The sequence below is a fragment of the Scardinius erythrophthalmus genome (genome assembly GCF_964197995.2).
Source record: "Scardinius erythrophthalmus genome assembly, chromosome: 17".
In the NCBI taxonomy this organism is placed as follows: Eukaryota; Metazoa; Chordata; class Actinopteri; order Cypriniformes; family Leuciscidae; genus Scardinius; species Scardinius erythrophthalmus.
The window spans coordinates 35,770,891-35,786,260 of NC_138237.1; the positions used below are offsets into that span (position 1 = coordinate 35,770,891).

The 15,370-nt window shown below is 42.3% G+C and overlaps 1 protein-coding gene across 3 annotated transcripts in view; it reads right to left on the reverse strand.

Moving 5' to 3' along the window:
* The window catches only part of gabrg2 (gamma-aminobutyric acid type A receptor subunit gamma2), a gene marked incomplete at its 3' end in the record, with an annotated part of 120,874 nt that overhangs the window by 77,929 nt on the left and 27,575 nt on the right, over positions 1–15,370 (reverse strand). For all 3 annotated transcript variants that reach the window (XM_081390222.1, XM_081390224.1, XM_081390223.1), the window contains exon 3: positions 13,509–13,576. In XM_081390222.1, coding sequence (XP_081246348.1) covers positions 13,509–13,576 — 68 coding nt within the window. The remainder of the gene's footprint in view (positions 1–13,508; positions 13,577–15,370) is intronic.

The window sequence follows — 15,370 nt, forward strand, 5'->3', positions numbered from 1 at the left end:
AGCATTTTCTACAGCATCTCGAGAATGAAAAGGCATTCTAAAAACATGGCGCGCTATGAAAAAAGAAGATAGGCTTACATAATACTAAAAAACATTAAACATACTTGGGACATTAAACATACCCATGGGACCCACATGATCCCAATCCCAATGTAGCCCTCTAGTCTGCTGCATATCTTGATGATGTTGCAGTTTACAGCAAAATTTGGGCAGACCATCTAATGCATCTACAACACACCCTGGAGAAGATCCATGCAGCAGGCCTGTCCTTGAATGTGGCAAAGTGTGAGTGGGCTCAACAGAAACGGTGTTACCGGTGTTCAGAAGCAACACCGGTTACATCACTTACGCCACCGCCACCCACCGTCGATTAGATATTTTATATTTATAATAAAATAATTTAGTTCAGTTTGAGAACAGACACTACAATTAAAAACTGAATGTGTCTGCTTAATAAATCGTGAGCCGAAAGAGAGTTGCAGCACAGATCAACAGCAGGAGTCTGTCACAAGAGTGAGGAGCTGACTGACGGTGGAATATTTTGTGTCAAAGAGAAATGTAAAAATGCCTATTTAAGAGAGTTTGTCATTGTATTGTTTTGTTGTTGTGTTTTTCATAAATAATAATAGGCTAATGAACTAACCATTCAAGCAATCTTCCCCCGAATTGGCAGTCATTTGAAAGCAAAAGTAAAATGCGCACGGCCGCACGGACATTCATAATGGTGCGTGTGCACTGGCCGTCACATCCCTAGAAGCCAGCTATTTGGGGTAAGACCTGGGGGCAATGGCAAATTAAGGTCTCAGGTGGACAAAGTAGAGGCTATTAGATGCAGTCTGCAAGAAAAAGGTTTGATCATTCCTGGGTACCGATGATTCATCACAAACTTCACCACCATAACTGTACCTGCTAAAAGAAAAGATGTGCTCCAGTCAGGCCCTCCAGAGTCCAGACTTTTCTAAACGATTCCCAGTTCAAGTAGATGCCTCGAATAAAGAAACTGGGGCGGTACTGGCCCAGGAACCCAAAGCGTCTGACGTTGACGCTATGGGGAACGAAAAAGTCATTAAGAGTACAGCTTAGGACAAAAGCACTTCCAGTCCAGGTCCAGGCTATAAAACTATAGAAATGTGTGGGGGAAAAGAACAGCTCGCTAGTGATGCACTGATCATGGTTATATCCGTGGACACTACAGATAATCAGCTGGTCAGGCAGGCCAAGTAATAAAAAATAACATTCCAATTAGTTGCGGGTGGGTCGCGGGTAGGGTTGGGCATCGAGAACCGGTTCCAACTGGAACCGGTTCCAAAATAACGATTCCATCGGAATCGTTTAGAAAAATTGTTTTCGATTCCGATCATCGGTTCCAAACGCGCAAGTTTTGGTTTCCATAGTGGCCACTGGATTTCCGGAAGTGCTTGCCGCGCCCGCGCCCGCTTGTTCTGTTGCAGCCATGCAGCCATTACGTGCTGGTAAGCGGCGCTCAAAAGCGTGGCTTTATTTCACCTTAAAAAAGCCTGGGTCAGCACAGTGCAATACATGTGACTTATTTCTTGCACGGGAGGAATGGATGCACTACAAATATGACTAAACACCGACGCCTGCATCATGGTGTACAGAATTAACAAGGTGTGCGCTAGTTCGACGTGCTGCACGGTCCACTGTCTCGTCCTCCTCAGGCAACCCTGCGCGACCAACATTAGTAACGCCAGGAGTGCAAAATAATAATTATAAAACGGGTAGTTCCATTCCTTGATTCTGTTTGGTAACGTTCGTTATTTTGAATAAAAATCATCACTCATAAATTCATAATTATAAAGCAGTCATTCACATCTTCTCCAGTTTATTTGTGTTCAAATACGCAATAGCATCTGCCAGGGCTCTTAGTCCAATGGTGCGCATATTTGGAGAAATAATGATTTATCATCACATGTTTGTAAAATATTTCATAATTTTATCACATTTCTATTCATTATGCGATCTGAAGTGCTCAAACAGTGAACACAGCGAGGTATGTCTCTGCTCTTCCTGATTCGCGTCAGTGTGTGATCAGCGCGCTCTCATTCATGGTACCCTACAGCTGTCAATCATCTCACGTGGACCAACGCGATTTGGGGTATTTTCATATGAATAGAGAATGTTTATAGCGTGCTAAGCAAGGTAGCTATTAGATGCATATAAAATGCTAAATATAACATATTTTAACATCTTTTTTTAAAACTTAAAATCATTTTAAGCTGCGACCGGAAAATGATACAAGTTCTCAATGGCGTTTTAAAGCAAGCTTTAATGCATTGAGTTAGTTTATACATATCCAGAGAGTCCAGACCAGGGTGCAAGTTCTGCATATATAAATGCTTTTTGGTCTGGTGCAGAGGCATTCCTAATTTACTCATTATTGAATCAAAATAAAATTTCCTCTGTGAAATGAGCATGTGACAGATTTTGACTCCACCCCTCAAAGAATCAGAATCGAGAATCGAAAAGAACCGAAATCGAAAGGAAGAATCGGAATCGGAATCAGAATCAGAATCGTTCAAATCAAAACGATGCCCAACCCTAGTCGCGGGTGGATGAGAGATTAATCAATGTGTTGATTTTAACAACAAAGTATATCTCTTCAGGAAAAACTAATCAAGGAAAACAAAAGCCTCAAGTACCTCCTAGTGGTCATTATATAAAAGAAATATTGCTTAGTAAAAATATTGCTTAATAACTTAACAGCTTTAACTAAAATTATATACACAAGCTTACCGGAAATTATTCTGATAAAAGTGTTTTCCAACATGATGATGGAAATATGAACATGTTTAAAGCTTAATTTTCCATCAGGCACTAATTTGCAGACTCATTACGCAGTTATGAGGTCCACTTGTTTAAGCAGCAATGGAGGCAAAACAGATCCGAGAAATTTCAAAAAGGAAAATTAAAACCAAAACAGAAGGAAAGAAAAGTACCGTGTGGGAGTGTTTTACTACTCAACCAGGATGAATCAAGTGCTGGGTGTATGTGATATGTAACAGATGTGAAGCGCTGTGTGTATATGACAATAAACTAATAAAGCCTATATCCAGGGCTGGATCACCTGGGCTGAATGTATTTCATTTCTCGTTTGTGTGTGTTCAGGAAGTTGCAGTGATGGAAACTTTGATGGAAACTCAAAATTTGAGTTTGAAGGGAGTAATGTCTGTTTAGGCTATTAAGGATATGTAATTTTGCCAAAGAAGAACATTTACTTTAAATACATTTTTTACTTTTAAATTTAAAAGCATCCTACTTCAGTGTAATATGTTACCATATCATCAAGCTTAACACAGAAAATTGGAATACTTGTAATGTGACAAATGGGGGGTGGGTCGGGTGCGGATATATAAATCTGAGAAATCATAGGTTCTGGTGGGTGGTGGGTGGATGATTTATTTTTAACAGTGATGTTAGAGCTGATCCGCTCATCTTTACAGCTCTCAGCATCATATCATTCTTGGAGTGAGACTCCCGACAATGAAACTTTAGAAGCTGCCATACTACTGGGCTCTCACAAGCAGAGGTGAAGGCAAATCACGTGGAAGGCAGTTATAGTCGTCACATAGACCTGAATCTGTGAGGGGGATAAACCCACAGACAAACCGTCCTAAAGAAACTCCTGCACTGAAGCCACAGGGCAGTTAACTGGATCCAACTGGCATTCTCTGCACCATTAAGTGAAGACTCTCGACTTTAGAGTGTACTGCTTCCCCGCAGAGGGAGCTCTACAGTTAAGGACGGTCTCAACAACCTTGGCAGAGAGACCATAGTTCAACAGTTGGTCTCCATCAGGGGCCAAACCTTAAGCTTCGACATCTCCAGCCAGGGGTGATAAAATGTGTCTCCGGCCTGAGATAGAAGGCCCCTCCTGATGGGAATCTCCAGAGCCATCAAGGCTAACCTGCTCTGGGGCAGGTTATATTCTGGGTAAGAGGACCAATCAGCAGTGAACAAAGTGACACATCTCTGACAATATGAAGTCACTTCCCCAGTTTCTCATGCTCCAGATTAAAGGTTACTACATAGTAAAATATTTCTAAATACAAAATTGTTTTGCTTTTAGCGATGATTATTTACTATAATTATTTGTTTTATTTATATATTGTTTATATAATTACTATACCCCTAATCCATTACACATGAACAATTTTAGTTTAACAATTAATATTAAACGTTTAGTTTAAATATATACAAATAATATGTAATATAAAAAAGATTTGGAATCATATACCTATATAGATTATCAACTATATAAAATATCTTCATAACTTTCACTTGCACTGATACAACAAGATATTTTCTTCTTGTGTAAGTGCATTTATGTACTTCATGTTCTTCAATCTCATTATCCTCGGTAGAACAAGGCATGTTTCAAGGCATGTGATTGGTTGTTCACTACTGATTTCACACAATCATGTGCACACATTCCATGAACTAAGGATCCAAGTCTAAGTTGACAGAGAAAGTTTTCTGTACAATCTATATTGTATAAAGTGCCATATAAATAAATGTGACTTTTAATTGCTGAACTGTGACTGTTACCATACATACAACAGATGTTAACATACTGTATATGCCCATGCCACTGTGCAACCTCACAAGCTCTGCACTGCTATCTATTATTCATCTGTGTTGTATAGAGCAGGAGAACCCTATGGTTCTAAAATAAATAAATAAATAAAATAAGCAATTTCGAAATTTGAACAACCTTGTCCTTATAACAAAAATATCACCACGGGATCAACAGTTTTGTCACGTGTATTCAGCATTTTGTGTGTTCCATTTTGTCTAAGAACTCTAATTTTAATGCATTAGACATAGTTTACATTTTAGTTCCATTGATTCCCCTTTTCTCTTCCTGTGTTTACATCCTGTTTCTATTAGTTTATGTGGTTTTTGATTATGTTCACCAGTGTCTTGTTCAGTGTTTGTTATCTCCAGACTTCTCCAGACAAAATACATATATAATACTTTAGTGACATATTAACTCTTTCCCCACCAGCGTTTAGAAAGTGTTCGATCATTTTTACAAAACTTTTATGGCTCCTGATTTATTATTTAATTTTTTTAATGAATATCTGAACATAAAAAAAAACATCTCGGATTACGACTGTAACCCTCGTTCCCTGAAAAAGGGAATGAGAACTGCGTTGAATGACACTTGAATTGGGGGAACGCCCCTCAGCGTAGTGCCTCTGAAGCATAAATGAAACTAAGCCAATCTTGATTGGTGTTGCGTCATGACGTAACGTGTGACGGCATAAGCGGAAGCTACAAAAGAACGCCAGCAAACAACAGAGTTAGCTTCTGTGATGAAGCAAGCACTCCCAGGCAGGGGAAGGCGCGTCAAAGGGACGGAGTTCTCGTTCCCTTTCTCAGGGAACAAGGGTTACAGTCGTAACCCGAGACGTTCCCTTTCGAGGGAACTCGAACTGCGTCAAATGACACTTTGGGGGAACGAGTACCCACTATGCCACAATGAGCCCTGCCTGTCCCAGTGTGAAGCTGCGCACAGGCACACTTAGGACGAGAGCGCAAGGGTGCCAGGTGTAGATGGAATGTCCAGGCTATAAAATATAATGAAAGTGTGAGGGGTGGCCCATCCTGCTGCATCGCATACTTCCTGGATCGGGGCCCATGAAAGGAAGGCTCTAGAGGACGCCATGCCTCTGGTTGAATGAGCCCTTAAGGCCAAAGGTGAAGGCAAACTGCGCACCTGATAGGCCATTGAGATAGCATGAACAATCTAGCTGCTAATGGTCTGCTTGGATGCGGGAAGCCCCTTCTTGGGCGACCCGAAACAGACTAGTAACTGGTCTGACTTCTGCCATGAAGAGGACCTCTGAATGTATAATTTGAGAGCTCTGACAGGGCAGAGCAGATGAAGTCTCTCCTCATCCGCCATCACGTGAGGTGGAGGATGAAAAGCCTGCAGAACCATAGGCCATGCCACATTCGATGGCACCTTAGGCAAATAGCCCGGCCTGGGATGTAGGATGGCTTTAATGTTGCCTGGAGCAAACTCCAGGCACCCATGTGATATAGAGAGCGACTGAAGATCTCCTACCCTCCTCAGAGAAGTAATGGCCAACAAAAAAGCCACCTTTAGGGAAAGGTTCTTGGCCTCAGCCGACTCCAGAGGTTCGAAGGGGGCCTCAAACAACCCTTCGAGAACCACCGCCAGGTCCCAAGTGGGAACTCTGGTACGAGCTGCAGGTCTCATCCTCCAAGCCACACGGAGGAAACGTACGACCGACTGCTGTCTCCCCAGAGGCCCATCACCCAGAGGAGCGTGGAAAGCCGAAATGGTAGCCACGTACACCTTGAGTGTGGACGGGGTAAGACCAGCCGGGAAGCGATCTTGGAGGAACTCCAGCACTGAAGCCACTGGGCAGTTAACTGGGTCCACCCCACACTCTGTACACCATACGGTGAAAACATTCCATTTTAGGCCGTACAATTTCCTTGTGGAGGGAGCTCTAGAGCTGAGTATGGTCTTCACTATTCCTGCTGACAGGCCAGCCTCTCGGTACTGTGCAACCCTCAGGGGCCAGACCCACAGTTTCCATAGTTCCGGCCGAGGGTGAAATATTGAGCCCTCTGCTTGCGTCAGCAGGTCCCTCCTGATGGGAATCTCCCATGGAGGGCCGTCTAGGAGCGATATTATGTCTGAGAACCATACTCCGGCTGGCCACAACGGGGCTACCAACAGTAGACTGATCCCATCACGACGGACCCTCTCTAGAACTCCCGGGAGCAGAGCGATCAGGGGAAATGCGTACAGACGCAGCCTCGGCCACGTCTCTCGAGACGCAAATAGATCCACTTCCACTGGGCCGAACCTCTGACATATTGACTCCACCACTTCGGGGTGGAGTCTCCATTCCCCGGGCCTCAGCCCCTGCCTCGACACGATGTCTGCTCCCTGATTCTGATTCCCCGGGATGTATGTTGCTCTGAGAGACAACAGTTTCCCTTGGGACCACAGGAGGATCTGATGCGCCAGTCTGCATAGAGGGCGAGACCTCAGACCCCCTTGATGGTTTATATAGGCCACCACTGACATATTGTCTGACCTCACAAGGACATGATGACCTTTGAGGTTCGGCAGGAAGCTTTTCAGAGCTCGGGACACCGCCAACATTTCCAGGCAATTTATGTGCCAGGAGGAATGATTATCCTGCCATAGGCCTTTCATAAAGCGCCCGTCCATGACCGCGCCCCAGCCCGTGAGGGAGGCGTCTGTCGAAACGGCTTTCCGGCGACATGGCGCTCCCAGCACGGGGCCTTGGGACAGAAACCAAGCTTTCTTCCACATAGATAGGGAACAAAGGCATATGCGCGTAACTCTGATCATGTGGAATGGGTTTCCCTTCGGGGAGAACCCCTTGGTTTTTAACCACCACTGCAGGACCCTCATGTGCAGGAGGCCGAATGGAATGATGTTGGACGCTGCTGCCATGAGACCTAACACTCTCTGAAAGTGTTTAACAGTGATGGCTTGGCCTAGCTTTATCCTGGTCACCGTGGCCAGGATGGATTCGATCCGTGCAGGAGACAATTGTGCCCGCATCGTGATGCGTGGTTCTCTGGGTTGGTGTCAACCAACTGGTGTTTCTTTGTGTTGAGTCTCAATCCCAGGCTCTAGATGTGGGCGAGGACGACATCTCGATGGCACACTGCCAGCTCTTGTGACTGGGCCAAAATCAGCCAGTCATCGATATAGTTGAGCACCCTGATACCCTGAAGCCTCAGCGGTGCTAGAGCTGCATCCATACATTTGGTAAATGTGCGAGGGGAGAGAGCTAGGCCGAATGAAAGAACCCAATATTTGTACACTTCGCCCCCGAAAGCAAACCTCAGGAACTTCCTGTGAGATGGAAGGATGAAAATGTGGAAGTATGCGTCCTTCAGATCTATTGTGACAAACCAAGTCGCAGCACTCTCTTTTTGCACCTGTCTATAGACGGAAGAGCTGGCGGATGGCTGTGGCTGCCCACTGGGGGCAGACTTCTTGGATTTGGAGCGGCAAAGGAGGTATTGTCTGAAGGCTTCAGACTGTTTTTTCATCTCCTGAAACCTGTTGACGACTGTGTTTACGGCGTCGCCGAACAGGCCAGAAGGCGAAATCGGGGTCTCAAGGAGGAAAGCCCTGTCTTTCTCCTTAATGCCCGACAGATTTAACCATAAATGTCTCTCCGAGACCACCATCGCAGCCGTAGAATCGGCCGATAGCACGGGCCGTTTCTTTGGTGACTCGGAGAGACAAGTCTGCAGCCTTCCTCAACTCCGCGATATCCTCCGGAGTTGTACCCTCACCCTCATCAATTCCAATAAGCTACAGCATAAGGCGAGTTTTATTATCGGAGACATATTTATATGCATCCTTTACATGCTGAGTTTAAGCTCCTCTGCTCTGGATGTCGGTTTGTGGCCCCTAGGTGGAGAACCAAACAATATAGGAATACTATTGTTCCCTGCATTTTCAGGGATGATGCAGATTCGGGGGATAAATAGGTGGCAAGCGGCTGTTCCACCCAAGGCATCATTCCATAACCGTTCTCTAGCGCCCCCAAAATTCGTTGTGTAAATCGGGAAAGAATGGCAAACCCCTGTGTTGAGGTTGCTCTCAGTGCTACAGGAAGCACTCGTCCAACTTGCTCTTAGTGAGCGCTTCCTGCCTCTCATGTGGCCAACTGATGTTTAGATGACAACCTCCACCAGCTCCTCATATGCGGGGACATGGGGTGGTAAGTCATCCCCAAAATTCCCACCTCGAAAGGGAACAAAGCAAATCTAGCTTCATGCATTTTTTTTTATTCAAAATTGCCGTTTTTAAATCACTTAGTAATATAGTAGGGAACTTTAAAATGCACCTAATTAGCTTTAGTTGTTTAATTTAGCCCATGAATGATGATGACTTTTCTTTTCTTTTTTTCCCGAGCAGGATTAAATGTAATTCATGGCTTCTCAGAAATGGTGCTCAATGGGCATTTTGTCAATTTGTGGAACTGGCACTGGGTGGATCCTGGAAGAGGATCCTGGAAGAGTCTCACAGAGATCCTCTCCAGACTCACAGCTTCTACCTGAGCTACCCCAGCCCCTCATCATGCCGGCTACAGACCCCGAGCCAGCGCACACGCCTGCCATGGACCCTCAGCTAGAGGTCTAATCGGTCCTGGAGCCAGCACCCAATGCCCACTCTATCTACAGCTCATTGACCTGTCCATCCTCCACCAGCTCTACTATGGCCCTCCACCGGCTCCACCATGGTGATCTTTACTGGCCTGTAGTGGGGATCTTTTCCCTTTCTGTGGGCCTGTTTTTGTGGTTTTGCTTGTGGGCAATGGTAGAAGGAAATGGTCAGATTACATATTTTAACATTTTCAGTTTAAACATAATGGATCAGAAAAAAAGCGGAGTTGGTTTAAACTAAGACATACATCTTATTTTCCTGATATTCTCTTCAGGAAATACTGGAGAGGCCACTTTTCTAAACTGATATCTTCCCAGAATTACCTTTTTTGGACATGCCCAAATATAAATTAATGTTTAGTTATTGCTGATATTCTAAATTAAATTTTTTACATGACCCTGAAATCTGATAAATATAGGTCAGTTGTCAGTTGGATTTCTAGAAACCAAAACATTGGCTTAATATGTCTGTTGTTATTCTTCTAAATAAGATTATATAAAACATGCAACACTACGCAAAACACTATAGAACGTAAGCATAAAAAACCCCATCTGAAATAAAATTCTAGATGACAATTTAGAATTTTAGGGATTCCCAGTAATGGTAAATTATTTGGTATAGCTCTGTGATGGCCAGGATTTAAGCCACACAATTCTTATATATTCATCTTTGCATTTGATCAATAAATAAAAGGACATTACTATATAGGTTTGGTTTAAGATCTTTATTTGTCATTGTACTGAGTTAAAAACGTTTAAACTAGTTAAAATTCCTCTTTTATAAAATGTGATTTATAAAAACATAGCTCAAATTGTTAAAGTTCATTTTGTAATTAAGATGACTTGAAATGTTTAGTACCTGGTGTGTTGTGGGAATGGACCAGTCTATTAGTTTTCATGGTGCTGGCCACCTCCTCTAAATTCAGAGTATGTTTTGTCTAGTGAAAGTTGTTACTTATTGTACCCTGTGAACGGTGGTGTTGAATTTTGTCCTCTGTTAGTTTGAGAGGCTCAAGCCCAATTATGTCCTTTTTAAATACTGGATATTTCCTGTGATGTAATCTGAATGGAATACAATTTTTGCCGTATGGCCGGGACGTCCGAGGACCTCTGGCCCTTCTGGAGGAAACCTGGAAAGGTGGCCACAGGATCACTGGCTCCCAGAGTGTTGTTTCCTATGTCCTCCAAATGAGGGACAGGCTTGAGAGTATGACGCAACATGCTCACAGGAATTTGATCGAATCTCAGAGTCGACAGCGAACCTGGTATGACAAAACGGCCAGAGCCAGGAGCTAAGGTATTGGTGATGCTGCCTAGTGACAACAGTAAGTTACTGGCTAAATGGCAAGGACCCTTTGAAGTGATTCGGAAGTTGGGGTCTACCACCTATGAGATTGCCTTACCAGGGCAGAGCCGATCCAAACGGATACTTCATATTAACTTATTAAAAGTGTGGCATGAGAGGTCAGATACCGGAGTGGAGGTCCCGGGTGGAAGATGAAGAGGAGGTGTGTGAACAGTATCTGCCCATTCCTTCTAATGTTACTTTGGACCTTCAGCATCTGTCATTACATCAACAGGCTGACGTTCAAGGTCTCTGTAGCCCAGAGGTGTTTAAAGAGACACCTGGAAGAACTGGTTTGGTACAGCACAACATAGTACTTTGTGATGGAGCAGTACCTTGACAAAGGAGTTATCGCGTGCCTGAACGGCTCTTGACCTCTCTAAAAGAGGAACTGGATCAAATGTTGACTATGAACATCATTGAACCCTCTCGAAGTGATTGGTGAAGTCCTGTGGTGTTGGTTGCAAAGAAGGATGGCAGTCTCCGTTTTTGTGTGGACTTCCGTTATCTTAATTCCGTCTCCAGATTCGACTCCTACTGTATCCAACACCTAGGACTGATGAACTGATTGATCGCCTAGGCCAAGCTAAATGGATAACCACTATTGACCTATGTAAATGTTATTGGCAAGTCCCCTTGACTGCCCAGTCAAAAGAACTGACTGCATTCCGCACTCCTTGGGGGCTCTACAATTTTTCTGTTATGCCTTTTGGGTTACATGGGGCTCCTGCTACATTTCAGAGGCTTATGGATCTTGTGTTGTCTGGCCTTTCTGATTACACAGCTGCATACTTGGATTACATTATTGTGTATAGTTCATCCTGGGAGCAACATCTCCAACATCTGAAGGAGGTGTTCCATCGCATTCAGGAGGCGGGTCTCACCATTAACTCTTCCAAGTGTGCTCTAGCTAAAAAGGAAATGGAGTACCTAGGGTATGTAGTCGGCAATGGGGTCATTAGACCCCAGCTTCAAAAGATTGAGGCTATCCAAAACTGCCCTCTGCCAGAGACAAAAACTCAGATCCGATCATTCTTAGGGATGCCGGATTGGTACAGAAGATTTGTACCGAACTTCTTTGCTCGTGTGGCACCCCTGACTGATTTGACTCGAAAGAATTGCCCTAACCAGATTTGCTAAACAGAGGAAGCAATGGAAGCTTTCCAGGACATAAAAGCTGCTGTATGTGAAGAGCCAGTGCTTTATTGCCCTCATTTTGGAAAGCAATTTGTGTTGCAGACTGATGCCTCTGATATTGGCATTGGTGCAGTGCTCCTTCAGGGTGAGTCAGACAGTAGACATCCAGTGGCATACATCAGCAGAAAGCTGTATCCAAGGGAGGTACGGTATTCCACCGTTGAAAAGGAGTGCCTGGTGGTAAAGTGGGCCTTAGATACCTTCAGGTACTACCTTCTTGGTAGAGAGTTTACCATTGAAACTGATCATCGACCATTGCACTGGATGGACAGAATGCAGGATACCAATGCTAGAATTACCCGCTGGTACCAATCTATGCAGCCTTATAATTTTAACATCCAGCATGTGCCCGAGAAAAGTAATACAACTGCTGACTTCCTCTCCCGCTTACCACCCTGAGATCTTAGGGGGATGTGTGATGGCCAGGATTTAAGCCACACAATTCTTATATATTGATCTTTGCATTTGATCAATAAATAAATTACTATATTGGATTGGTTTAAGATCTTTATTTGTCATTGTACTGAGTCAGTACACAGGCTTAGTTATTTGGCTTAAGGTTAAAAACATTAAAACCAGTTAAAATTCCTCGTTGGCTACAATGTGATATATAAAAACATAGCTCAAATTGTTAAAGTTAATTTTGTAATTAAGATGACTTGAAATGTTTAGTACCTGGTGTGTTGTGGGACTGGACCATCCTAGTGACAAAGATTCAAACAGGAAGTTGATCTGTTTTAAGGGAATTCTAAAGGAAATGAGACTGTACCAATTTTGATGTATTAGAGGGGACATAGGAAAATGTGATGTCTTGATCAATGTGATTTTTGTTTAATAGAATTATTTTTGCATTAACTAAAATTTATCCATGGCTCTAAATTGAGTTAAATGTATTGTGTTCATTCCATGGTTTGTGTTTTATTTGTTGTGAAAATTTGTGTGGTTTTGTTTCCCCTTTTTTGTTTTCATGGTGCTGGACACCTCCTATAAATTCAGTGTATGTTTTGTCTAGTGAAAGTTGTTACTTATTGTACCCTGTGAACGGTGGTGTTGAATTTTGTCCTCTGTTAGTTTGAGACGCTCAAGCCCAATTATGTCCTTTTTGAATACTGGATATTTCCTGTGATGTAATCTGAATGGAATACAATTTTTGGCCTTTTTCCTCTCTAATGAGGCTTGATTACTTTTTATCTTGCGTAAGCAAGATTTAATAAACTGTCACAATTGAAGACCACTTTGCTCCCTGGTTTGTGAAGATGGACACATTTTTTTGTTGAGATTTGCTAAGGCTCATGGCAGATCCATCACAAGCTCTCTAATCTTTCTAATAAAATAAAAAAAGCCATAAAATACAATCATAAATAAAATGTATTCTGCAAAGATTGGTCAGTAAAACCAAACAGCAACCTTAAGGCATCTGGTTGAAGTAAAATGTAATAAACAATGTTAACTTCCGGTTTCTAATGTAATAATGTATTTGAATGATAATACAGTACACTCAGACAAAAAATTACAAAAGCTGTCACTGGGGCAGTACCCTTTCAAAATGTACACCTTTGTACCTAAAGAGTGCATATTACTACCTCAAAGGCACATATTGGTCCTAAAAGTGTACATATTAGTACACTTTTTTGTACATATTAGAACCTTTTAACCTAGAAATCTGCTGGTGAAAGAAAGAAACACTATATTATTATTATTTTATTTTTTTTCATAAAATTATTTGTCATTAGAGCATAACTCTTACCATGTTGATGGCATTTACTGGGCCAATACTGTTGACAAACATGTCTGCATGGATCACGGTTGGTTTGACTGTAAAGAGCAGTGAAGAGAAACAAGGAGAATGTAAAATTAGTTCAGTTATCTCAGAGTACATTTAAAAGAGGTTTATTAAGGTAATGACAATGTAGTAAGTCTGCACCTGCATTTCTTTTGTGAAAAGGTTTGCTTGAAAAAAATGGACCTGCTATCTTTCATCTAATTCAATAAAATGTATATGATATAGGCACCCAAACATACACAAGCACAAATAGTAAATATCTGAAGTTTAATTCACCATTAACAATGTCTAAATGTTTTTGAATAAGCTGTTTGCAGTTTTGTTTTAGCTACTGATTGCAGGTCATGGCAGAACACTTACTACACTAACTACAGAGAATGACTGACTGAATGAATGAATGAATGGGACTATAATAATCGCAAATTATTATTATAAAGTCCAATGCTCTGCCGTAACTAAGCTGTCACCATCATTTAGCATCAGTTGTCATTTATAGACTACCCAGTGTGAAACCATGGCATGTAAAAAAGGTTAGTTTGCAGGGAATATGACAGGATGTTAAATGCGATCACATGTACTTTAACAATAGACAGTCATGCATATGTAAACATATGATCACTGAGGCTGTAAGTGGGACATAAAAAAATATTATTTTTACAAAGAAATCTTTGTTACTTAGATAATTTGAATAGCTTGCTTTTTTATGCATGTGTTTCCAAGAGAGCATTTAAGTTGCATTTATTTAAAATCTGCATTTATTTTACAGCTGGATTTGGCTGATGCAGTGAAAAATTTGCAATATGATTACATGTTTTTCCATTTTCTCATCTTTCTCATATTTTCACTGTTTTTGTCACAACAAATATTTTCTCACAACTTCATTTTGTCATGTATTTGTACTATGGCTATAAACGCTAACTCGTTAACGCATGCGATTAATTCAAAAACCTTAATGTGTTATTTAACAATTTGATGCAAATTTATGGAAGAAAATTAATGACAAATGTTTTTGAAACAAAAAAGCTTTTTAAATTGCTCTACTTGAAAAAAATATGCATTGCATTAACCCTGCTTGCATTTTAAAGCATTGTATTTTTAGGGCTTGCATTTTTATGGGCTGAAATTCAACATACAGACCCTTTCCAAAAAATTAGAATATCATGGAAAAGTTTATTTATTTCCATAATTCCATTCAAAACGTTAAACTTCCATAGATTAAAGATTCAGGGCCCACAACTTAAAGAGAGATCCAGAAAGAGTGGAATGAGGCGGGAGTCACAGCTTCAAAAACCACCACATTCAGACGCATCCGGGAGATGGGCTACAACTGTCGGGTTCCTCGGGTCAAACCGCTTCTGAGCCTGAGCCAACGTAGGAAGAGTCTCAACTGGGCCAAGGAGAAGAAGGACTGGACTGTTGGCCAGTGGTCCAAGGTCCTCTTTTCTGATGAAAGTAAAGTGTGCCTTTCATTCGGGAATCAAGGTCCAAGGGTTTGGAGAAAGACAGGTGAGGAACAGAACCCAAGCTGCTTGAGGTCCAGTGTGAAATATCCACAGTCAGTCATGATTTGGGGTGCAATGTCCAGTGCAGGTGTCGGTAAACTCAGGTCACCGCATCAGTCTACCAGAATGTTTTAGAGGACTTCATAATTCCTTCTGCTGAGGATCTGTATGGAGATGCAGATTTCATCTTCCAGCAGGACCTGGCCCCTGCCCATACCGCCAGAAGCACCAAAACCTGGTTTGATCCCCATGCCATCACAGTGCTTGACTGGCCAGCCAACTCGCTGGACCTAAACCCCATTGAGAATCTATGGGGTATTATCA